This window comes from Tamandua tetradactyla, chromosome 11 (genome assembly GCF_023851605.1).
Source record: "Tamandua tetradactyla isolate mTamTet1 chromosome 11, mTamTet1.pri, whole genome shotgun sequence".
Lineage (NCBI taxonomy): Eukaryota > Metazoa > Chordata > Mammalia > Pilosa > Myrmecophagidae > Tamandua > Tamandua tetradactyla.
This window is the reverse complement of record NC_135337.1, coordinates 101,912,994-101,938,578: the sequence shown is the minus strand read 5'-3', so window position 1 is coordinate 101,938,578 and position 25,585 is coordinate 101,912,994. Positions and strand designations below refer to the sequence as shown.

The 25,585-nt window shown below is 44.1% G+C and overlaps 1 protein-coding gene and 2 long non-coding RNA genes across 36 annotated transcripts in view; 1 reads left to right on the top strand and 2 right to left on the bottom strand.

Moving 5' to 3' along the window:
* The window catches only part of LOC143650890 (uncharacterized), a 148,267-nt gene extending 146,153 nt beyond the window's left edge, over positions 1-2,114 (bottom strand). For 10 of the 26 annotated variants that reach the window (XR_013159738.1, XR_013159737.1, XR_013159724.1 and 7 more), the window contains exon 1: positions 1,652-2,111. This is a non-coding gene — a long non-coding RNA (uncharacterized LOC143650890). Of the gene's footprint in view, positions 1-1,651 lie in introns of all 26 variants that reach the window. The other 16 variants (XR_013159735.1, XR_013159732.1, XR_013159723.1 and 13 more) reach the window with 6 other exon arrangements.
* A 167-nt stretch (positions 2,115-2,281) lies between these two features.
* The window catches only part of LOC143650891 (uncharacterized), a 49,551-nt gene continuing 26,247 nt past the window's right edge, over positions 2,282-25,585 (top strand). For 2 of the 9 annotated variants that reach the window (XR_013159754.1, XR_013159751.1), the window contains exon 1: positions 2,282-3,548. This is a non-coding gene — a long non-coding RNA (uncharacterized LOC143650891). Of the gene's footprint in view, positions 3,879-19,586; positions 19,826-25,585 lie in introns of all 9 variants that reach the window. The other 7 variants (XR_013159753.1, XR_013159747.1, XR_013159750.1 and 4 more) reach the window with 6 other exon arrangements.
* Positions 10,069-21,600, bottom strand: LOC143650889 (cytochrome P450 2E1-like). The gene is made up of 9 exons (XM_077122195.1): positions 21,063-21,600; positions 19,627-19,786; positions 15,832-15,981; positions 15,280-15,440; positions 14,635-14,811; positions 14,105-14,246; positions 11,854-12,041; positions 11,602-11,743; positions 10,069-10,767 (listed from the first exon to the last, which is right to left on the bottom strand). The coding sequence occupies exons 1-9, from the start codon at positions 21,237-21,239 to the stop codon at positions 10,583-10,585; spliced, it is 1,482 nt and encodes a 493-aa protein (XP_076978310.1). The 5' UTR covers positions 21,240-21,600; the 3' UTR covers positions 10,069-10,582.

Sequence of the window (25,585 nt, the reverse complement as noted above, 5' to 3'; positions counted from 1 at the left end):
CTCTGCTTCTCTAGGCAGCAAAAGATTCTGCAAGTAAGAAATGACTTTAGGTTAAAGGTCAAATTTAGGATGGTTCCAGTAAAATGAGGACTCAGAGTAAATTCTAGGCTAAAGGTGTTGATCAAGACCCATTCCTGAGACACATAAGAGTTTGCTTTGTAAATCCCCTCCCACTAGACAAAAGAGCTTTTGCAAATCTTAGAGGCACTGTTGCCATGGCACCCAGAATCTCTGTTCAAAGCAGAGAGTCCTGTTCTAGAAGAAAATACAGCTGTGGTTTTTGTCTAATAGTATTGAAAACATCAGAAATCCACAAGTTTTAAAAGGAATTAAATCATTTTGAAATAAAAGGTTTAGCTACAGTTCAGTGAAAAGAGTTCTCTAGGCAGGAAGTAGACTGAAGAGGCTACTTAGTTATAAAATGAAAACTTAGAGGGCAGAAATCAGAAGCCTTGACAATTGTTCCTAGCATCACCAGACACTAATCCTAAATCAAGGAACCAATGGCATGTACCCAGCTAGACTGCAGAGTTGCTATTGACCAATGATAGTTAAGTGCCTCCCAAACTTAAACATTCTCCTACCTCTTTTAAATTGGGGTATCTCTTGTGGTTATTCTATTCCTATGCTATGTTGTGTGTGTGTTTGGGGAGGGAGGGGAAGAGGTAATTGATTTTAGTCCTGTTAAAAGAAATAAAACAAAATAGAAATCTATGGCTAAGAGATTACAAATAGGGTCAGGAAGTCATTCTGGAGGCACACAAACCTCAGCCAGAGATCACTAACCACAAGGTATGCAAAGCCTCAAGCAGAAAACCACAAGATAAAGAATTCAGTTACACATCTAACCTGAAAGACAAGTGGAGTATCCCAATTATTCCCCAACCACAAACAACTTGTGAAATCTTCCTGTTTTCCTTTAAAAACTCTTGCCTGGAAATGCCAAGGCAGACACAATCTGAGTTGCTGCCTCAATCTGTGCTCCCCAAATTGCAATTCTATGACCCTAAATAAAAGCCCTTATTAACTTGGTTTGTTATTTCTCTATTGACAGTTCACAGGTCTCCAGGTTAAAAGAAAGAATACTCAAAGAACTGTACTCAAAGAGCCTTACCTGCAGTCAGACTTCCTACAGATGACAAGAGCCTAGACCTTGAGCCTGGGGACCTTGGGAGGGTGTTCATGTATTTTGCATGTGGAAGAAATGCCAGTTGTCCTGGTATCCAGGAGTCATTTTTAAAAAGCTATATTAAAAAAAAAATCTGCACGACAAAAAATACCATAATTAACATCTAAAGAGAAAATACAGGGTAAAGTTTGCAACTCATATCACAATGGGCTTATTTCATACAAAAACAGGTAGGTAAAACCATACATATATAAAACTATCTATCTAGTTATCTAGAAAGAGCAAAATGTTTAAAAGTAAAAAAAGGCTTCATCCTCCCTCTGAACATAAGGAAAGAGAACTCCTTCCCCTAGAGTTCTAGAATTTTCTCTAGGAGACATGTAAGCATTTTTTGGGAACATACTAAGGAAGGGACTGCCCAGTCTCCCAGCCTCCTGGGAAAGGCTTAGCTCGGCTGCTCACCGCAAACCCACCCGGGAGGGGACGGGGCGTCCACTCGGCTGTGCCTCACGGTAAACCCACCTCGGCCGCGTCCACTCGGCTGTCTCCGGACCTCGCCTGCAGCGGGACTTCGGTGCTCACGCAGTGATAAATTTTTTTCTTTCTCTTCTACTGTTGTGCAGAGGTTTTCTGGGTTGGGAGATTTTCTTTTTAACTATACTTCACCTTGCTCAAAAAGAACCACAAGGCGAAAACAAAACACAACCCAAAACACTCCAAAGGAAACTCACGCAGTCTGACGGAGAATTATCAGGCCTTCAGCTATGTGCGGGCTTTTCAAGGAGCCACAAGGGAATCCCAGTCCAACCCACCATAGTAGCCAAGATAAGCGTACAAAATTTCATGTGCTGGCCAAGCTTCGGGCAAGGGCAGCGCGGAGCCCCGAGACCACCGCGAAGGAAAGGGGAGGTGGCACAGAGACGCGAGCAGAGGGCGACTGCGGCGGACAGGACTGACTGGTAGCACGCCAAGACGGAGTGTGGCGGAGAGAGCCGAGGGCAGACGGAGAGCGGCGAAGAGAGCCGAGGGTGGACGGAGAGCGGCGGAGAGAGCCAAGGGCAGACGGAGAGCGGCGAAGAGAGCCGAGGGCAGACGGAGAGCGGCGAAGAGAGCCGAGGGTAGACGGAGAGCGGCGAAGAGAGACGAGGGCAGACGGAGAGCGGCGGACAGAGCCGAGGGCAGACGGAGAGCGGCGGGCAGAGCCGGACTGTAGACCGAGCCAAGTAGTGCATTTTCGCCTGGCTACAGGTAGTCTGGTCTTGGTGCTCGGAAGAAGTGTCGAGGGTTGTGTTTCGCCACGCCTCGCCCCACCAGGCCCTCAGTGAAAGGACCACAGAGCACCGTCGGCTCGGACCCGCCCACTCGGGCGCGCTCCGGGGATCTGCCCTGAACCCCCACTGTCACGGGCAGGCTGGGGGCGGGCCCGCGTTCGGCCGCCCGTTGGCCTGGAAGTGACGCCTCGGCCCTGCCTTCGTGCTCTGGTGCTCGTGGGTGCGGAGATGGGACCACTGGCGGCCCCCGCCTCCCGGGACCCCAGAAGCGGCCGCCACCATCCTCAGCATTCCTCCCAGGCACAGACGCCCCTCTCCAGGCTCGGGAGGGCGCCAAGGGCAGTGCCCTCTGCACCAGCTACAGCACCCCGGAGAAGGCGGAGGAGCAAGTGAGTCTTGTACTGGAGCTCGAGGAAAGGGGCCACGGCCCCAGAGGGAGGAGGAGGTGACGGCGGTGGGCACGGGGACGCCCCTGAGGGCTGCTGGCCCCACCGTGGAGGTCCCGGGCTCCCCTGCTTCCTTCAGACCTTCCAGCGACCAGGAAAGAGGGGCTTAAACCACCTGAGAGGCGTTTGAGAGATGGGCAGTTACGGAAGAAGGGACCAGCGAGCTCCTGGTGGGCACGGAGCCACCCTTCTCGCCTCGTTCCCACTTCCTGGTTTTCACCTTGAGGAGACGTGCAAGTGCGTTTGGGGAGAGCCTTCTTTCCCCCTGCGGAGCACGGAGCAGAGGAATTAAAAATGAATCAATTATGCAGATTTAGATAATGCTACTATAATAATTCGGAAAAACGTACTGGACACTAAGCACAGTTTTCTTTCTTAGCTGAGTCAAGTTTACTGATGAGTTATCAAGTAATTTTTCATCTCTGATATTTTCATCTCATGAGTTTTCCTTTTAGCACATCTGTTTAACACTTATTTCACCGTTCCGTTCTCGCTGCGAAAAATTGCCCATATGTTCATGTACGCAGTCTACCTTTTCCACTTAAAGGTTGTCAGAACCTTTACATTTTGAAGTCCCTGTTTGGGAGCTCCAACATCTGGTCATCTCTGCGTCTGATTCTTGACAATGGGGAGTGTTTTGCTTTTTTGTATGTTCAGATTTTTTCAGAGCTGAACATAGTACGTGGAAGAGGACAGACTGAAGTAAGTAGCATTTACACTTAGAAATTGGCATGCCTTTTACTCTTTCAGCTGTTGGCGTGGAGGATTGAGATTGTCTAATTGCAGTTGAACTGGGTTTGGAATTTGTTGTCGCTAGCATTACTTCCCTTAGATCACAGACTTCAAGTTCCTCCAGTGGTTGGCTGCCCTCACTGCATGGGGTTGGGGGTGGTGTTTTGGGAGGTTTTTAAACAAACCAAGTTTAGTACTACATGCTCAGCATTTAATCATTGTGGCATGGCTATGCCACAGATGGGAGTTCCTGCTTGTTCCTGCCCTTCACCAGTGTAGACTGCTGCTGCTTGTCATTTGGTAAGGGACAGGGGACATTTTCTGTCGTCCTGGTCCAGCTTCACTTTTTAGCAAGTTTTTTTTGTGCCTGGGTTTCCGGTTTCCTGCTTCTCTTTGCTAGAGTGGCCAGACTCTCTCTGTGGTAGATACTTCCTTCTTCCCAACCCCTGGGGTAGCAAACCTCTGTTTGGTATCAGTATAGGATACTGGGCCTGAATGGCTTCTTGCTCTTTCCTCGGGGGTTCAGGGCTTTTGTGTCAACCCTTCCTCAGTTGCACAAGTTTTCACCTATGCCTGGGTGTAATGGAGTTTGCTGAACCTTCCCCCTCAGCTTAACAGTTTTGCTTTTTGAGGGAGGAGGGTGTAGGCAAAGCTGTGGGGTTTTAAGCCTAACCCAGGTACCCAGCTCAGTACCTCCTGCATGCTGTATCAACATGGGTGGCTCTCCCTTTTGTCTCATTGTGCCCTCATCTTGTAAATATCCAGTGAGTGAATGCCAACTCCCTCCCCTTGTATCTGGGGCCCATCTTTTCCAGTTTGACACACCAGCCCAAATTTGGCCTTGAAAAATTCATGAACATTTTGGCCAATTACTTCTCACCCACTTTCGTGCTCTGTGGCTAGGTGAGCCTGCTTTCTGCACTGTCCCTTCTTAGAGGGGCCTGTCCCTCCTGGGGATTCAGGCTACCTGGTTTTCCTGTGACCTTGGCTTTCTGTAGATTGAAGGAAAGTATGATTTTATAGTATATCTGGATTTTTCCTGTTGTTATGACATTCTTTTCACCTTTCTATATCCTAGATGGAAGTGGAAAACACAAAACCCTAGCAGTCTCCCCTTAGTGAAGTCTGCTCATCCCCGAAAATATCCTCCAGGTTATAGATGCTTGTGATCGTGTTCATGCCCAGTCTTGCTTTGGTCACAGATGAAGTAGTTTACACTTCCTTAACATCTAATGAACATCTACTCTGTGCTCGCTGTTATTTAAATTGAGGAAATATATTTTGTTGAAATAGTTTTAACTAGTTAGAATGATCCACATAAGTAGAAGAGAAATGTTTCTGTTTTTTTGTTTTGCTTGCTTACAGGCTTGCTTTTTTCTGAGTAACTGTTTTTTTTTTTTTTTGAGATATAACTCCTAATCAGATTCCCAGTAGACTTTTTTTGTTGTTGAAATTGAAAAGTAATACTAAAATTTATGTGGAGATGCAAAGAACCTAAGGGAGCCAATTGATATTGAAAAAGAAAAAGTTGGAGGACTTAGACTACCTGATTTCAAGTTTTATTATAATACTTATTAGATACAGTAATCAAGACAGTTTGGTATTGGCATCAAGATAAATTATTAGATCATTGGCACTGAATAGAGTCCAGAAATAGACCCACACATATATGGCCCATTGATATTTGACAAAAATGCCAAGGCAATTTAATGTGGAGAGTTAATCTTTCAAAAACTAGTGCTGGTCAGAAGAACTGACGGCAAGGACATAAACAGACATTTGCACACTGATGTTTATAGCAGCAATATTTACCATTGGCAAGAGATGGAAACAGCCCAAACATCCATCAGTGGGTAAGTGGCTAAACAAGCTGTGGTATATACGTTTGGTGGAATAGTATGTAGCTGTAAGACAGAATAAAGTCATGAAGCATGTAGCAACATGGATGACACTTGAGGATATTATGCTGAGTGAAATTAGCCAAAAATGAAAGGACAGATACTGTGTGGTCTCACTAATATGAGCTAACATTAATGAGTGAACTTTGAGAGTTGAAGTTAGGAACAGAAGTTATCAGGACATAGAAATAGGGTAGAGACTGGGCATTTGGTGCTGAAGAATACAGATTGTACAACAGGACTGATTGTAAAAATTTGGAAATAGATAACAAAATAGTACCTGATTGTAGCACAATAATATAAGTACATTGAATGAAGCTGAATGTGAGCATGATTGAGGGAGAAGAGCTGGGCACACGTATGAAACCAGAAGGAAAGACAGAAGATAAAGAGTGAAATGATGTAACTTAGGAATGCCTGGAGTGGACAATGATAGTGACTAAATGTACAGATAAAAAAACATTTTTGCATGAGGGAGAACAAATGAATGTCAACATTGCAAGGCATTGAAAATGGATGGTATACAGGAAGAAAGTACAATCAATGTAAACTAGGGTCTGTAGTCAACAGCAACATTGTGATATGCTTCCACTGAATGTACTAAGGGCCTTGTGCCAAAACTAAATGTCAACAGGTAGGGGACATGGGGGAGGGGATAGATTCTTTGTGGAAGAAAAGGAAATGTCTTCAGACAGATTATGATGGTGAAAGCATGTCTATGCACTTAGTTTGGATTTTTATGATGTGCAAACAAGTGCTACAGAAAATATGAAGAAAGAGATGTACCTATTCACTGTTGGTAGGGAAACTGAGAGGTGCAGCCCCTTGCAGGGCAGTGTGGTGGTTCCACAGGAGGCTAGGGTTGGGGTTGCCATCTGATCCTGAAATGCCTTTGCTCAGTGTATATCTTGAGGAGCTGAGTATGGGGACCTGAATGGACATTTGCATACTGATGTTTCTGATGGCAGTGTTTATGATACACAATCGATGGAGGAGACTAAGGGTACAATGACTGTGGAATGGTGGGGGGTACTATGGTGTACACACACACGCTATTGAGTGGCGGCAAGAAGGAATGAAGTTGAGGTGCATGCAACTAGGGGAAGGAACCTTAAAGGAGTGTTTGTTGGATAAAATGTCAGAAACAAAAAGACAAATATTTTAATTTCTTACTCATTATGGATTAACCATAATATGAAACTTGGTAAACTGAAGTCGAGAACATGGGTTATCAGGTTGGGGCCTATTGTAAAGGGTCCTAGATTGTGAGTTCTTACACCGGTCACATATATTCAGGAGTTGTACCTGTTATTTCTAAATTCTGAGATACTGAGCTGTTTGTATATAACCTGGTCACTCCCAGAAACTGGGTATTTATGTGACACCTGAGACTCAGAGTTAGAGCTCTGAAGCTATGAAAGTCAGCACTACCTCATTCAACAACTTTTTGAAAGGTGAAAAATCTGAGATGATTGTATGATAACCCGTGACAAACTGTGGGATCTGTCCGGTAACTACTTGTTGAAGAGTTCTTTGAAAACCATTGCTTTCTTCTTTCTTTACTTTGTACATATGTTATATTATACAATTTAAGAAGTTGAAAAAGCGATCAGACTTTGATGAGAGACATGAATGAAGCTGTTCTGGAGAGAACTAAGGTGGCTCAGAATACAGGGTAAAGGATGATATTGTCCATATTTGAAAACCTGTCTGATCTGTTCAGTTGAACACCATAAGTACATGGAATCTTGAATAGACCATGAGATCTTATTGGTTTGTCCAGGTTAGTGTTATGCCCTGATAATATCCCAGAGTAATTTAGGCAGTGAATAAAGAAGTATTTGCAAAGTCTGCTAGGGGGCCCGAGAGAAAGGAAGAAATATTCAGCTTCCCCATATGGGGAATTCCTGATAATTCTCACAGGCAACCAAATCAATAGGCTGAATCCTTGATCCTGGGATTCGCCCCTATGAAACTTATTCCTGCAAAGGATAGGCTAAACCTATTTATAATTATAATTATGCCAAATTATAATTTATAATTATGGCCCACAGAACCTCTTTCGTTGCTCAAATGTGACCTTTGTCTCTAAGCCAACTCAGCAGGTGAACTCACTGCCCCCCCCCCCCATGGGACATGACCCCTGGGGGTATAAGTCTCCCTGGAAGTGTGGGAAAGAACTCCTGGGAGTCACTGGGACCCAGTATCATGGGATTGAGAAAGTCTTCTTGACCAAAAGTGGGGAGAGAGAAATGAAATAAAGTAGAGTTTCAGTAGCTGAGAGATTTCGAACAGTCAATAGATTATCCTGGAGGTTAGTTTTATGCATTATGTATATATATCCCTTTTAGTTTATGGTATATTGGAGTGGGTAGAGGGAAGTACCTGAAACTGTTAAAGCTGTGTTCCAGTAGCCTTGATTCTTGAAGGCGATTGTATAAGAATATAGATTTTACAATGTGACCATATGATTGTGAAAACCTTGTTCTGATGCTTCTTTTATCCAGGATATGGATAGATGAGTAAAAAATATGGATAAAAATAAATAAATAATAGGGGCATAAGGGGTAAAATACATTAGGTACATCAAAATACTAGTGGTCAATGAGATGGAGAGGTAAGGGGTATGGAATGTATAAGTTTTTTCTGGAGTAATGCAAATGTTCTAAAAATGATCATGGTAATGAATCTATAACTATGATATTGTGAGATATTTATTGGACACATTGTATATGTGTGAAGATTTGTCAATACAAATATTTTTAAAAATGGTGCTGGTATATTTAGATATTCATATGCTAAAAAAGGAACCTTACCTGATACCATACAAACACATTAACTTGCAATGCATTATATATTTATATATAAGAGTTAAAACTACAACACTTTAGGAAAAAGAAACTTGGGAGAAAACCTTAGTGAACTAAGGTTAGGTAGACATTTTGTACAGAAAAAGAAAAGCGTGAATCACAAAATCAGAAAAATTGATAAAATGAACTTCATCAAAATTAAAACTGTTTTCTCTTCATAAGACACTCTTAAGAAAATGAATTGGCAAGTGAGAATTGAGGAAAATTTGTGAAAAACTGTATCTTATAATGGACTTAATTCCAGAATATATAAAAGAAGAAAGTAAAAATTCCAATTAAAATGGGCAAATGATTTAAATAGATACATCAGCAAAGAAGGCGTATGGATGGCAAATAAGCACAAGAGTAGATGAACAACATCAATAGTCATTACGGAAATGCAAATTAAAACCACAGTGAGATTACACTGTACACCTACTAGAATGGCTAAAATCAAAAAGACTGACAATAACCAAGTGCAGACAAGGATTTAGAGCAGCTGAAACTCTCATATTACACTTAGGAATGCAAAATTCTTAAAAATTAAACATATATTTCCCATATGACTCACCAATTTTATTCTTGGTTATTATATCAAGAGTAACAAAAACATTTCCACCCAAAGCTTTACATGTGAATGTTTGTAGCACCCTTATTCACAATAGATAAAACTTGACAGGAATACAAGTGTCCCAGGAACAAATTATGGTATACTCAAGCATTGGAATACTATCCAGCAATGAAAACAAATGAAATACAGGGTTTTGGAGTATTCTGAACAGGAAGTCAACTCCAGGCTTAGCTGCTGGATGCTGTTGTGCTGAGCCATTACACAGCACTCATGTTTCCATAGGTAGTGGGTACTTTGAAATTTGCCTAGGGGATTCTCTTCAATTGAAACCTCTCTGCCCCAAAGCAAATAGAAATGCAACTTCTTATATTTTTTCTGCTGGAAGTTGGATAGCTATTCTGTAAGTGTGATGTGAGAATGATAGATGCCTTTCAAAGTGCTCCTACTCTTCAACTTATTGATTTGCATATACATTCTCCAAGGTGGGTGAGGTGGAGGGTGGCAGAATAATGGTCCCAGCAATGGCCAGGTCCTGGTTCCCAGAATCTGTATGTGTGCCACCTTACATGGCAAAGAAGCCTTGCAGATATGATTAAGGATCGTGAGATGAGGAGAGTATCTTGGGCCCCCTATATTCACAAGGGTCATTAGAAGTGAAAAAGGGAGATGAGAATATCAAGTCAAGAGAGATATTTGAAGACATTACAACTGCTGGCTTTGGAGGTGGAGGAAGGGGGTATGAGCCAAGGAATGCAGTGGACCCTAGAAGCAGGAAAAGGCAAGAAGACAGATTCTCCTCTGGAGACTCCAGAAGGAATGGATTTTAGGACTTCTCACCCCCAGAAATGCAGGATAATAAATTTTTGTTGTCTTATGACACCAAGTCTGGTAATTTGTTATAGCAGCAAAATGAACCTCATACATAGGGTAGTGCTGAGATTCTGGGATGGCCTCAAGGATCAATATCTCTTTCTGGGGATTCCTGAAATCCAAACAAGATGGCCCCTAGTGTTGTTCTCAAGGTTGGAGCACATACTTTGATGTACTGTTCATTCATTCACACACCAAGTCTCCCTCCTAACCCCCCAAACCAGCCAATCATAAAGGGCACACACGTTACGGTACACAGGAGCTTTCTTCTGAGCCTTTCCTGTTCACGAAGCCAGCCCAAATGAAAATAGGACTCATTTTATTAAGGTGCATTTACATAGAAACTGCAATGAGCTGGGCAGTTCTCTGAAGTGATTGCCTGCCTGCCAATTCAGCCTCATCCTCTGCACCCTAGAGAGGGGATGCTGTCATCCCCATTGTACCAATGAGGGTGCCCCAGCTGGCAGGGTGGGTGGACAGAACTTGTTTTGTGTGCTTGCAGGGTTTCAGTGGCCACCCCTGTTCCAACTTTCCTTCTGTTTCACAGCTTCAACATTCAGTTCACTGAGCAGATTTGATTCTTTCATTGTCTCTGTCTGGTTCCACACAAGTGTCCCTTTATGCCAAGAATTTCTACTTTCAGATACAAAGTCACATTTAAGTGAGCCCAAACAAAAAAGCTTACATCCTAAGACAAGATGGTAGGGGGAAGTTTTGGTGGGTAGTACTCCACAACATGGGCAGAGCTGCTGGGGAGCAGGGCAGCTCCAGGGGCAGTCAAGGACCTTTGATTGTTCAGAGCACTTTTCTTCAGCCTCATGAGCGGGGAATGACGCAGAGTTTGTAATGTGGTGGGACGCTGCCAAACCCAATTGCAATAGGGTTGAGATCAATATCCTTCGGGTCAACAAGAGACTTCAAATTGAAATGTTGCAAAATGGCAGACAAAAATAGGAACAACTCCATGCGAGCCAGGCCTTCCCCAACACACACCCGTTTTCCTAGAAGGAACAAGAGTCCCAATGAGTTGCCAGGGGAGTTCCAGGGAGACAATACTGTCAAAAGTGAGATAACAGAGAGGGAGAGGGAGAGCAGACAAGAAGAGGCCGTGGGTAAATTGCCATCTTAAAGCAGAATTTACTCCTTCCTTCCCATTACAGGAAGCCTAAGGTGTATTAAAATAATGCTGTAGGAACACTGATATACCCAGGGACCAGCCTACCTATAACCTCAGTCATCCTGAACACAAAAACAAAAGCCATGTTGTCTACTGCTGTCTAATGATGTTCTCCAGGGAAGAAGTAGAGCCTCTCTTGGGTTAGATCTAAATTCTTACATCAAATGTTCAGTTAAAGTTACCACAGTGGTTTCACCATCTTCCTTTGCACCAGTTCCTGAGGTAAGGTCCTGGGACCCAAGGCTCCAACCATTCAGGGACCCGAGCAGGCACTGCCGAGCCAGTCACATCCCAGGTGATGCTTCCCATGATGAGTTCAGGAAGTCAACAGTTAGACTTTGTCTACTTTAAAATTATGGTGAATTAGGCAATCTAGTTTTGAAAGGTTTTTGGTAAGTCTTGTTAAAGTTGAAACAAGGTTTTAGCACTGACTGGGGTAAAGTGTCCACTATATGGGAAATTAACCTACAACCCCTCATTCCTAGGACTTATGGGTCAAAATGTGTCATCTAACCTCTGAAAATTAAAAAAAAAAAGGGATATGATGGGGCTAAAAATGTTGGTGTATGTCTAGCATGATAAAAAGGTACACACAGGGTAGACATGAGGCATGTAGGAGACAGTTCCAGGAGAAGGTGTTGCATCTAAACATTATTACCTGCAGAAAATGGTTTGAAATAGTCACTATACTTGAACTTTCCATTTTCATTCAGAAAGTGCTCCGGTTTGAACTTTTCTGGATCAGGGAATTCTTGGTTGTCATACAAGAGGGAGTCCAGAGTTGGAATTACTGCAGTGCCCTAGAAAGAACAAAGACCAGCTCAGTCTGTCAAGTTAAAAAAATGTGGCTTTCATCTGCAGTGCTGACAGGAGGGTGCTGGTGGCATGGTCTCCAGGCTGTATATCTGACCTTGGGGATAATGTATCCTCTGAACATCACATCCCGTGTTGCTTCATGGGGCATGCTGGAGGGCAAGAGTTTCGTGGATCGCTGAATCTCATGCACCACGGCATCCATGTAGGGCATCTCTAGTTTGTCCTTGATGGCAGGGATGCGGGTTGGCCCAATCACCCTGTCAATTTCTTTATGAATTTTCTCTGCAGAGATATGAATGGGGTAAGTTTAAAGGATTGACCCCTGACTGGCTGGACACACATCTGCCCATCCATCCACCTATCCATCCACCCATCCATCCATCCATTGATCCATCCACCCACCCACCCACCCACCCACCCACCCACCCATCCATCCATCCATCCATCCATCCATCCATCCATCCATCCATCCATTCACCTATCTATGCAGCCAATCATCCATCCATCTCTTTACCCATCCAGTCACCCATTCAGCCAACAAATGTTTATGGAGCACTCTAAGCAGCATTTTTTGATGCTCCAGGTACTTTGAATCATTAGATACTCTCTACAAACATCAGTAAGAACTAAGCTCTGTGAGGTTATTTATTGTCTACAGAGTGTTTTGGTATCCATTATCACACTGATCATGGCTAATCCTGTTCCTCTCTTTATCCCAGGCTTAGAGAATGACAGGAAGGTTTTGCAGTTTCTCTGGGAGAAAATGTACTATATTCATTATTACATCAGTCTTGCTTTTTTCATGCTTCTAAGAAATATGAAGGAGAATGACAGGGTGGAATCAGACATGCATATCCTAATTTGATAAACTAGGTTTAAAATTTCTGGTGGGCTTTTATAATGTGTTGACTGAGAAAAGGAAAAAAAAAAACAATTTCAAAGAGCTATATACAATATAGTACCCAGGTAAAATTTAAAATCATATACAATAATGTGAATCATATACTGATACTCAGTAAATGTTAAATACATGAAGTCATACATGGGAATGCCAGTCCTGAGATGCTCTCCACTCTGGGATGGAAAGGCAGGGAAATATGAGGATGTAGATCTTTGGTTGGTCTTTTCAAGAGCTCTGAAGCAAATTTGGTAAAATGTTAATACATATTGAATTAGGCAATAGGTGTATCGGTGTCAGTCATATTTATTTTCTTTTTCTCTATGTTGGAAATTCCTCATAATTAGTAATTTAATATATTTTTTAAGTTCCCTTATGGTTCCCAATTCTCAAAGGTTCTCTAATAAATGGGAAAGATCCATAAAAGACTTCCCTCCTAGACTCTTGGCTCCTTCACCCTTAATAGAAAAAACAGAGGCTTTCCAGACAGACAGACCTGGGTCTGATCCTGGAAGGTCACTTAGTCTATGTTCCTGGGGGAAATTATTCAATGTCCTGTACCATGTATGCCTCAAAAGAGTTGTGAGCTTGAAGCGCACTAGAGGGCTTAACCCTGTACCAGGCATGTGGCAAGATGGATTTCCACATGGAGGAACAGCAGTTGTTGTTTGGGCTGGTATGGATGATGGTGCAAGCCAGGCAGGCCCTGGACTACTGGGAGCAGGGACTGTGCCCACTCTGCATCCCTCCAGTGAAAGGCAGGGGCCCAGGCTCCTTGGACACTGGCCCCCAAACCATTGCCTCCAATGGCACCTGCCTCTGCTTCCTCTCTTCCTCAGGGCTGGCTCTGATTGGAAGGTTTAGGAGCTGCCCCATGTGGTATTTCTCAGCTAGACTTCTGCAAATGCAGCCCTAGATACTCCCCACCTTCCTCTCCAGGGCACCCTGAGTCCCACTGGCCCAGGTGCTGTGGAGTAGAGCCCCAAGAAAAGAACAGCAGGGAGCCTTGGCTTACTTCTCTTTTGGGCTTCTGTTTTCAAACCTCTGTTCTTCTACTCTGCTAATAGGCATCATGAGGACCTCACCCCTCTGGCTCTACCCTTCTCCCTACTGTACCAAGAAAGCTATGCCTCATCAGGGCAAGCAGAACACTTCTTTACTGTCACAAAAATTTCTATTATGGAGCTGAATGCAGACTTCATTGCTTTCTGGACCCTGGTGGAGAACGGTGCTGAGCTTCCTTTTCCACAACCAGGGGAGTAAGAGGGAAGTGGCCAACTCAGCTTGTGGACAGAATATTACCCTCCTGAGCAGTCCAGGAATCCCATCTTGTCCCTCCAGGAAGGGTTAGCGAGGAGCTTCAGTTCCTGTTGTGCAGATGGAAAGCTGAAGCCTGAAACACTCCAGGTGGATTGCCCAGGAGGGGCTGGAGCCAGTTGGGGCATACCTTCGATTTCTGGGTACTTCATGAGCATCAGAAGCCCATATCTCAAGGTGGTGCTGGTGGTCTCTGTTCCCGCAAACAACAGGTCGGCTACGGTCACAGCAACACTGTCCAGTGTATACCCAGGCTCTGCATTTTGCCTTTTCTGTGGATGTTGGGGACAAACAGGTTCTGTAGGAGGAGTGTCTTCAGTGGAATGCAGAGGAGATGAGTACCTCCTTCAGCAGAAGGAGAACCCACCCATCCTCCTGGCTTAGGGGGGAAAGAAGACACCAGCCTGTGCCTATCATCAAATTGAATAGGAACTAAGAGAGACATCATCATCTCTCATGGTTTAGGAAACAGGCTTTCAGAAAACTGTCAAGGTAAATGCCCCAAAATGAAACCAACGTGGGCAGTGTGGGCACCAGCCAGTGCAGTGGATAATATGACTGAACATGGTTGTCTCCCCCTGTGCCAAGCAAACCAATCTCATAACAGCCAAGCACTCAGCTTCATCTGGTCTCTGTAACCCAGTGGGCCTTCTTTGGTACCTTTTCCATTTCAATGAGCAGGCAATCAGTGAAATCTCGAGGACAGTTTGGGTCCAGCGACTTAAGGTGTTCCTTCACTTGTTCAAAAGCATATGCTTTTATTTCAGACACATTTTTCATTAGTTTTTTATGGCTTCCAGGCAGGTACCGTAGAAAGCTTGAAAAATTATTGTAAAGCTAAAGACATAGAGACATAGAGGTAGAGTTATCTCACTAGGTATCTTTTCTGGACGCAAGATAAACTTGTGCACTGGGATCTCTAATAGCTTTTGCCACAACCTGAACTTATGACTGCATAGGTTGAATCACTCAAAATACGTTGGTTTTATGATGTCTTTCTGACATTACTCTTCTAAGTGGGGCACCTTCTGTGGTGAAAATATGCACCTTTAGGCTTGGCCCCTTACTCACCTGGGACTGTCTAGGGGGAGACCTAAGTATCTTAGGTGAGCTAAGGGCCCTGTCAACAGCTCTGCAAGGATGTTTGAGCTCTCTAGTCAAATATCCCTGGCATGTTCCTCTTCTCTGGCTTTTATAGCCCTCTTTCTCCCCTATAATCAGAATTTTCTTTTTACTCCATTTTTTAATGTAAATATACAATTAAAGATCAGTGAGATTAACGAAAAAGGGGAAAAAGGGCTTTACCTGAAGCCAGGGAGTACTCAGAAGGTAGAAGTTCTCATTAAATAAACTCATCAGTCTCAAACATGTTTTATCCTTGTAGTCACAGTGCCTGTGGAACAGGATGTCGTAGATGACATTGAAGGGCCCCCCGCCAATGAGGAATGTGGGGTCGAAGGGCTGGCCTGGAAAGCAGGTGGACAGTCAGAGCAGTTAACACATGGCCATGGAAAGCCTATGAAATGTTCTGACTCTCTTACTCCTCACAGCCCTGTGGGCCCTGATTGCCTTCTCCATCCACCAACTCAGTTTCCTGCCAAACATTTATCAATGTCTGTTTCATTTTCTGTTGGTGGGAAAATGTCATAAAAATTGTAATAATTCACATAAGCTACTGTCCCTCTTGCTGTACCTGAAATGTAGAGCAGGACATTTAATTTGTAAAATAAAATCTCTGTGGAACTAACATGGCCCTCTACAAGCCCCTCTGGTCCCTTTGTGGGCCCTAAACTTCTGACTGCCCAGCCGCTGTGTGGGAGCCTGGGTGGGACAGATGCCCCACCCCAGCAGGCACACCATTAGTCTTCCTGAGCTCCCCTAGCAGGAAGTGGGCCTCCCGCTGGATCCGGGCCTCATTCCTCTCTTTCCCCATTCCGTGGTCGCGGAGTATTGTCAGGGAAAACCGCCGTGTGTCTTTCCAGGTTGGTCCATTATTGAAAAGAATTCCTAAAGAAAGAAGAAACAGTAAAGGAGTTACTTCAGTCAGTTCTCTGAGAAATAGAACCTGGAGGGAGAAGTTTCCCTGTGTCCTCTGACAACACCTTGAGGTTCTTGGTGATTTTCAGGTGTGGAGGGAAATGACAAGAAGAATTGATGAGAGGAGAAAAGGCACGCACGGTGGTGGAGAGCCGTGGTCACCAGCCAGCAGAGAGGACTTTGTGTGGTTTCTTTAGTGCGCTGTGTCCTCATGCCACAGGTGTTCTCATCATTTCAATCCTCTGAGGTGGCTTTCCTATCTGTGCCGCCAGCTTGATTTCTTTCTTCTTCTGCCTTCCCGTGAGTCATCCCCATGCTAAATAAACCCACACCTGAACTGCCTCCCTCCACAACAAAAGCTTCACACCTCTTTCCTTTTCATTGACAATATTCTTGAAAGGCCTTTCTAGTCTCATTGATTTTAAAGCTTCACACTATAAAAATCTCTGCTCGCAGTGTTCTGGGGGCCACAGAAAATGTCTTCACTAAAGTCGGAGAGGTCACAAAGCCCCCTGATCAGGCAGAGCAGTGGACTTGCAGAAAATGAAGCAATTTTAACTTTTGGATACTTCTTGGTTGTTGATACCCACTCTGCCTCCTTCTCTCCCCATGACTCACTATGCGGGCTGCAGGTTATAGTCTCTCTGTCCCAGCCACAGACCTGAGCTTCAGAGCAACATGTCCAGTCTACTATAGGGAAAATGAAGTCATATGAGAGCTACTGAGATAAAACAAAGCATTTTTTTTATTAAAAAATTCCATATATTTCCACTCTTATCTCCATTAATTAAAATTTTTTCAGTTTGTTCAAATGGGAATGTCAAACCCATCCCTGTTTGTTTACTCCTTCTATTTATCCCAGAAAAAAACATGAATGCTCCTTTACAAACTCTTACAAGTGGCTAACATGCCCTGACTTCTCCACAGACCAGACACTTAGCCTGCTGCTGCATCTATTGTGACTGTGTGCTACAATTAGCCCTAGCCCTAGCCCTAACACTAACCCTAACCCTAACCCTAATCCACCACATCTGGTCCACACATACCCACACTGCGGTCAAAATCCTTCTCAGTCACCTCACCTGGGACCACCTGTCCCAGGTTGCCTGCTTAATTGCTCAGTGGGAAGCACTGTACTGTGGAGGGAAGCCAGAGGCTGTTGCTGCAGGGAAGTCTGAGGAAGGCAAGCAGGTGTGCTCTAGAGCCAAGAGAGAAGGCTGGCCAGGCTTGAGACAGCTAGGGAAGGAGCAGGAGGAGAAATGGAGAACAGGCAGAGCTTGGTAGGTTGGACCAGGAGTCTGAAAGAATGGTGGACAAAAGGGAAAAGGTCATTGCTGGAGGTCCTGAGGAAGAAAGTGGTGGCAAGAAGGTGGTTGTCATGGAGATGAGGGCAGGTGGACAGGGAAGATGAACTGATGGGACATGGCACTGACTTGGTGCCACATGGATGGAGAGTGGCACTGAGGCTAATTCACAGACAGGTGCCCTTCACCAAGGAGAAGACACAGTAGAGGGACTGACTTTGTGGGGAATCCTGAATTCAGCATTATTCACGCTGAGCTTGAGACTCCTTTGTAGATGTGCAGAGTGGACGCTGATGCACAGCATTGTAGACACAGAGAGTGCATAAAACCTGGGTGTTTCCATAGGATAGGCTGACAGCCTCCAAGGAGGGGGTGTGGCTGGGAGGGAATGTGGCCTGGCTCCACCTGGAGCAGCAGTGACTTCAGAAGTTCACTGAAAGAGTAAATGGACACAGGAAGCATGAGCTGGAGAGGTGGGAGGCTCCCTAAGGGTGTTTCAGCAGCACCCAATGCCACAGGGGGCTAGAGACCACCCCAAAAGTTCTGGAAAACAGGAGGAGAACCCTGATTGTGGTACAAGGGGGAGGGATGCTGAAGGCCATACAATCAGAAAATGTGATTAGGAGAGAAAGAACGAACATAGAGAGATTCCAGAGCAGGCAGGAAGGTGAAATAGAGTTGGCAAGGGAGCCCTCCAGAGTTTTATGAAGATGTCCTGAAATGACACAGCTCCTCAGGCACATTCACACGCAGCCATGTCAGAACAGTGAACTCACTCTGTTCTCCCACAGGAAACAGATGTATCCCGTGTGGAGGCTGGCAGCAGCCTGGGACCTGGGCTGATTTTCAGTATCAGCTGGGCCACATGGGACATAGAAAAGTAAGACTCTGGAGCCATCAGGCAGGAGCTTGACTGTGAGATGCGAATTCTTAGGGCTCCTCCAGCTGGAATTGCAGGGGCCAAACCTGGTGCTCTTTGATCACAGAATTCCTGAGCTCTTGGCATCCCCACCCCCCCTCCCAGCAAAGCTCCTCTTGTGTAAATGACAAGGAAATGAGAGGGTGAAGTTTACTATGAATAACCCCCAAAGAAGTAGAACAAGTTCTCCATATCTAAGAGGGAGACACTGGATGCCATTGATGGTGGCATGAAGTAACCCAGTAATGTAAGTTGGAAGTAGGAAAACCATGCACAATAGTGAGGCAGCAATAAGAAGAATCTGCTTAAATGGATAAGGGTTTCCTAGAGATTTGTCACCAAAACTAACTTAAGAAGACATGTCTTCCAGTTAAACGGGGGTAGCTTGGATCCTGTGCTTATTTCAAATCTGTTTTGAAACCTCACTAAATTGACAGTAAAGTAGAAAAGCCAAGCACACAAAGTTGGCGAACAGGAAGGAGAGAGTGGTAGGAAGTAGGGAACAGCACATGTCTGGGCCTGCAGACTTTTGGAGATGAGAGCTAAGGAGGGGTCTGCATGGGGACATCATGGCCTCACAGCAGGTGAAGGCTCCATAAAGCTGAAGTCAGGAGCTCAGGGAAAGCCCGGGGAAAGAACAGTCAGATCCCCAGACCCTAGCCCTCTCTCCCATAGGGGACAACAGGTGTGTTTCCAGGTAAGCTAAACTCTTGGAGGCAAGGCTGGGAGAAGGCAAGGTTGCATGGAAGTCAGCATTCTGAGCTGGAGTCTGTCCTACCACCCCACCCCTGCCCCCTAGTGTCAGAACATCCCCAGGTGCGATATCGGAGCAGCAACTGATGAAAACCCTCTAGACGCCAAAGTTTCAGCCACCAGCACGATTTTTAGCAGTTCAGGTGCTGCAGTCACCAAGCCCAGAATGTAGTTGGTGCTGAGCAGTGCGTGGAACTCCCAGGGAAGAGAACTGGGGGGCTGGAGGGCGGCACTGGTGGCTGGGACAAGGCTGGAGGGCGGCACAAGGGGCTGGGGTGAGGCTGGAGGGAGGAGGCACAGGGACTGGGGCGAGGCTGGAAGGTTGGGGGGGCATCTCTCGTCCCAGAAGCTCCTCACTGCTGTGTTTTTCTGTAACGTGCCTGTCTTCTCATCAGAGTGGGTGCCTTGAGGTCAGGGTTTGTGTCACTGTTTCTGTGCACTCAGCACCTACTCGGCGTGCATCTGCATGCTAGCTTTCACTCCGTACTTGATGAACGATGAACGCATGAATGGAAGGGTACATCACCTGAGTTGAGTTTAGATCTCTACCTTTCTGCCTCTTTTCTGCCTCTGTTCCTATTTTGCTGTTTGGCATGTAGCCCCCACCCCTGGAGGGGGTGTGAGAGAAGGGAGACTCACCAGCGTCCTTGTGGGCCTCCAACACAGGGATTTCGCTCCGGCCGGAGAACTCGTTCCTGCGCTCCAGCAGCACCTCCTTCACCGCCTTATAGCCGTACAGCACCACAGCGCGCCGAGAGCCCAGGTACAGCGTGAACACCGGCCCGTACCGCTCCGCCAGCTGCGGACACGCCCGGCGGTGGGGTTCGAGAGAAGGACGGTGCGTTCGTTAGTGTCTGCCCCAATCCCTGCCCCCCGAAGCTGTGTTGATCAGAGAGCCCAGAGGGTTTGAGAACAGTCACAGCCCGTCCAGCCAGACTCCTCGGCCCTGCGAGCAGCGTGCGGGCGCGGGGTCCGGGGCTGGGGGTGTGGATGGCCCCGGGGAGGGGCTGGGGGCAGTCCTGGGGCAGCCGCTCCCCACTGCCCAGCACGGACGAGTGGAAGAGTCTAAAACGTGTGCTCTTTCCCTGTTTTTGTAAAAAAATTAACATATATTGAGGCATTGTTTTTGAAAATTTAAACTGTGAAAAAGTGTCAGTACAAAATAAAAAGTACTTGTGAAGGTCAATTTTGCAGATGCTTGTCCCCTTCAGAGTTTTTCTATTATTGGCACTTGGTGTTTGATGTTATTGTCTCATGCAGTTGGGTAGCTCTGTCTGACCCTCTTTGCTAAAAAGGATAATTTCACCTGGACAATATTCTGGAGATGGACTTTTTGGGTATCAGTCCCTAGGGGCTGTAACTGTGTGTCCTGGAGCACCATTAGCTGACTGGCACCTATCATGGCCAACTCCCTCCCAGCCTGGACACCCCCAGCCACACACTATCCCCTGTCCCTTTCCTGAGGCTGCTGTCGACTTCATCCTGCTCACCCTCCCTGCAGCAGGACCAGGGCTGTGGGCCAATGCTGTGTGCCAACATCGCATCAATGCTGCTGCTGACAGCAAACATAGAGCATCCACCCTGTGGCCGACTGTGTTCTTTCACTAACTCAACTAAGAATTTGCTCATTCATCTAGTCTTTAGAATGGGCAGCATCCAATCTTCACAGCAGTCCTAGATGCAGGTGCTGTTACTACTCTTGCCACATGGGTTGGACAAACTTAACTTTCAACTGTTTTTCTGACATCACACAGTTCCAAGTTGGCACTTAGCCAAATGGCACATGGTTGTGAAAGCACCACTGTCCTCTCACACCAGCTGGCAGGTGTCCACAACTTCAGTGACACCACCCCCCCCCCAGCCAACCCAACAACAGAGCAGGCAATGCATGGCATAAGCAGGGCATCAGGGTTGTGCCAAGGCCAGTACCACTCTGAAGGCACCCATGCCACCACCTCTAGAGGCTGCTATTAATTCAGTTAATTCCTAACAGGCTGGTAGTGAATAAAAACTATTTGTCTGACAATGAGCTGAATACACACATATCAAATCTAATCCCCAGATCCTTCCCTTACCCTGCTGTAGGATCTAGGAAGATTCTTCAATTCCAACAGGAAAAGATTCCCGATGATGGGGAGAGGAAAAGGGCCAGGAGGCAGTTTCCAGCCACTGTAGATCTGCTTCCAGATGAAAATGAGCAGAAGGGTGGCTGCCCACACCAGCAAGGCCACAGTGATGCCAAGCACAGCCATAGCATCTCAGGTTCTGCATCTAAAGGACAGGATGATCCCATGGCAAGCAGTTATAGTGCATGGATGAGGAGGAGGGTGCCCTGCCAACCAATGCCTGCTGGCTTCTCTTTTGGCCAAAATTGCTGGTTATTATTATCTCATGTTGGCCATCATTTCAAAAGTTGGTGTCCTGGAGTGGTCTACCCTGAAGTCCCTGCTGGTGACCTCTGACAAGGACGATGCCTTGGCCCTGCCAACACTCATGGCAGCTGGTAGTGTTCCCCTGTGCTGATGGAAAGAACGCCAGGCTGCACTTCACCAATCCCTTGCTCAGAACGTGGGGTGGGGCTTTCCTTCCTTTAACTCCAGTTGGACAACGGTTGCTTGGCATAGGATTTATGTAAGATGACACCAGCTCTGATCAGGCAAAACCCCCTAAAATCTGATCAGAAAGTGGTCTGAGAAGCTCCCTATAGTTCCTGAATCACCACTTGCTAAACCAGTGGGGCCAGAGAAGGAAAAGTCACATCCTGAATTCAATTCCACTTGATCAAATCAGCCTGCAAATTCAGAGGAAGAAAAAGAAAAGGAGAAAGAGAACAAACTTCTTTTTTAAAAAAGCTTTTGAAAATGTTGATCGCCGATTATAAAAGAAACATATTTTCACTGGGAAGTTAACAAAAATTATTTTTCAGAATCACTTTATTGAATTCTAAAAAAATATTGTATTAGAGTTTTTATCAGATTTGTTTCAAATCAGTGAGTTAATTTGGGAAGACTTTGTTCCTTTTAAATATTTTGTCTGTTTATCCAAAAGCATGATAGAGCTCCACATTTATTTACATCTTTTTATGTAGCATTAATTATTTTCTTCTTACAGGCCCAACTTCCTTCTTTCCATAGGGCTATCTCTAGTATTTTGTGGGCTTTTTTTGTTGTAGATTCAAGAGAGTTCTCCTCTCTGCATCCTGGTGCTATAGGGAGGCTCTTAATGAAGGTACTCTAGTTGTGCTCATCTTTGTAGGCAACACATCCTTGTGCACAATTGAAATGTGATGAAAATGAAGGGAATGAAAGTCACAGTCCAACCAAATCACTTTGGGATTTTATGTCCTTCTATACTTGTATTTATATAAATATGGGTCTATACTGTATTTCTTGCATTCTAACCTGGGTTTCCACTCAGTCTGTTAGGAATCTGTGCAAGTCATTGATTCTTTTGCATTTAAAATGCAGCCACTTTATTCATGTTTTAATTGTTGACTCTGGTACTGGCTCTAGATGTTTAAGGGGCTGTGCCCCTGCGGGTGTGGGACCACAGGGCCCATTCCTGAGAATGGAGACTGAGCCATCTTGCCCCTCCCCCTGCAGCCAGAGGGCCTAGCTGATGCATTGGGTCCCTTCCCCTAGTGCTCCTGACAGAGGGGCAGAGTCAGTCCTTCTTTTCAGAAACAAGGGCTTTTGTTTTTATGTATCTTATCTCATTGACTGGATCTTCAAAGACAATGTTCAGTAATAAATATTAGAGATGATCTTGCCAGATTCCTGCTGGATGCTTCTCTTGGCTGTCTACTATCTCTGTTGTTGGTTGTTTGTGGCAAAAAGGCAATCTTAGTGGGACAATTTTCTTCTTTTTCCAGTTAAGTAAGAGTACTTAGCGGGAATGAGTGTTGACATAATAATACATCTTTTCAATTGAGATCATTCTATAGTTTTCTCCATAAACACTGCTGTTGCCTGTGCCATGAAAAGCAGTGGTGGGGCAGCTGTTAAAAGGAGTGGGGGGCTCTGCTATCATCTCTCAGACCCTCTTCCAACTGCTGCTGCTCATTCTGGCAAGTTCTTGTGCTGTGTTCTGGGTGGTTTTCAGTAGTGAACACAAAGTGGCTTCATCTGCTTGGAGTGTCTTCCTCCCTTATGTCTCACAAAGAAAGAGCTTGGCTGTTGCATTGGAAGGAGATGGGAATGTGCAGCCATTCTTCCTGTGATGCAAATTTCTGCACTGGCATCAAATTTGGGCTGTACTTTTTTTTTTTTTTTTTAATTTTCTACACACTGAAAATCACTTTGTTTTCATTTAATCAGTGTCAACTTTTTGAAGATACTTAAAAGGCCATTAAATTCAAAATGTAATACCAGCAATACACCTTTTTCAACTTCAGATAACATGACTTGTGATGAATGATTTCTCAGATCCAATGACAGCTACCCATAACTGCTTCTTGGACTATTGTATGATTATACAATATAAATGTGTCCTGGTTCAGAGATGATACAATATGGAAAAATATTATTTTAAATTGAAATATAATGCATGTTTCAATAGGAATGTTTCAGCAATGAGTAATATAAAAATCCAAACTGAGGCTTAAATAAATAGGGGCTTATTTTCTATCACATAATAAATAGGCAGCTACTGGGGGTGTTTCAAAGGGTGGTAACCTTGACCCTTTCTATATTATCACAATATGATTGCTGTAGCCCCAGATACCACATCCACATTAGAATAGGAAGAAGAGCATGTTGTGTGCATATATGCATGCATGTTTTGTATGAAAGGATCATTCCAGCAATGTCTAGCACTTTTTAAAGTGTTTGCTTAATAACAGGTTTGTTGAAATAAAATTCACATACCATAAAATTCACCTTTTAACATGTACAATTCTGTGGTTTTTAGTATATTCATAGTGCGCCACCAGCACCATAATATAACCCTAAAAAGAAACCCCCTTCCCTTCAGCAGTTACTCCCTCTTCTCCCTTCCTCACAGTCTGACAATAACTAATTTGCTTTCCCTATGGATTTGCCTATTCTAGACATCCCATTCAAAGAGTAGCTTATGATATGTGGCTTTTGTGATTGGTTTCTTTCAAGTAGCATAATGTTTTTGAGGTTCATCCATGTTATACACATGTATCGGTACTTCATTCCCTTTCAGTGCCAAATGATCTTCCATTGTATGCATATACCATATTTATTAGTAAATAGACATATTTGGGTCTTTTTCAATTTTGTCTATTATTAATAATGCTTATATTAACATTAGTTAATTAGTGTACAAGTTGTAATTGTAATTAGTGTAAAAGTTCTTCTGTGGATATATGCTTTTATTTTTCTTAGGTATGTAATTGTTTGGCCATATTATATCTCAATATCTAACATAGAGGAAATGCCAAACTCTTCTCCAAACCAGTTGCACCATTTTACATTCCTACCAGCAATGAGTGAGACCATCAATTTCCTCACATCCTTGTCTATATTTGTTATTGTCTGTCTTTTATTTTTGCCATCTAGTGCACGTGAAATGGTAACTCAATTTGCCTTTCTTTTGCTTGGGCAGGCACTGGGAATTGAACCTGGGTCTCTGGTAGGGCAGGAGAGAACTCTGCCTGCTGAACCACCATGACTCCCCTCAATATGCCTTTCATTTGCATTTCCCTAGTGACTAATGACTTTGAGCATCTTTTTGTATGGCATTTGTATATATTCTTTGGAAAATTGTCTATTCAAGTATTTTTTCCCATTTTAAATTAGGTTGTATTTTTATTCTTGAGCTATGAAAGTTCTTTGTATATTTTTGGATATCTAATTTTCAGGTATGTCCTCCAATTCTGAGGGTTGCCTTTTTTACTTTTTTTTCTAACTTTTTTTTATTAATTAAAAAAATTAACAAACAAAACATTTAGATATCATTCCATTCTACATATACAATCAGTAATTCTTAATATCATCACATAGTTGCATATTCATCGTTTCTTAGTACATTTGCATCAATTTAGAAAAAGAAATAAAAAGACAACAGAAAAAGAAATAAAATGATATTAGAGAAAAAAAACTATATGTACCATACCCCTTACCCCTCATTTACCTTTCATTTACCACTATTTCAAACTGAAATAGTGGTAAATGAAAACTATACATATGAAAACTATACGTACCATACCCCTTACCCCTCATTCCCCTTTCATTTACCACTATTTCAAACTGAATTTATTTTAACATTTGTTCCCCCTATTATTTATTTTTATTCCATATGTTCTACTATTCTGTTGATATAGTAGCTAAAAAGAGCATCAGACATAAGGTTTTCACGTTCACAGAGTCTCATTGTGAAAACTATATCATTGTTCAATCATCATCAAGAAACATGACTACTGGAACACAGCACTACATTTTCAGGCAATTCCCTCCAGCCTCTCCACTACATTTTGAACAACAAGGTGATATCTACTTAATGCGTAAGAATAACCTCCAAGAAAACCTCTCAACTCTGTTTGGAATCTCTCAGCCATTGACACTTCGTCTCATTTTACTCTTCCCCCTTTTGGTCGAGAAGTTTCTCTCAATCCCTTGATGTTAATTCTCAG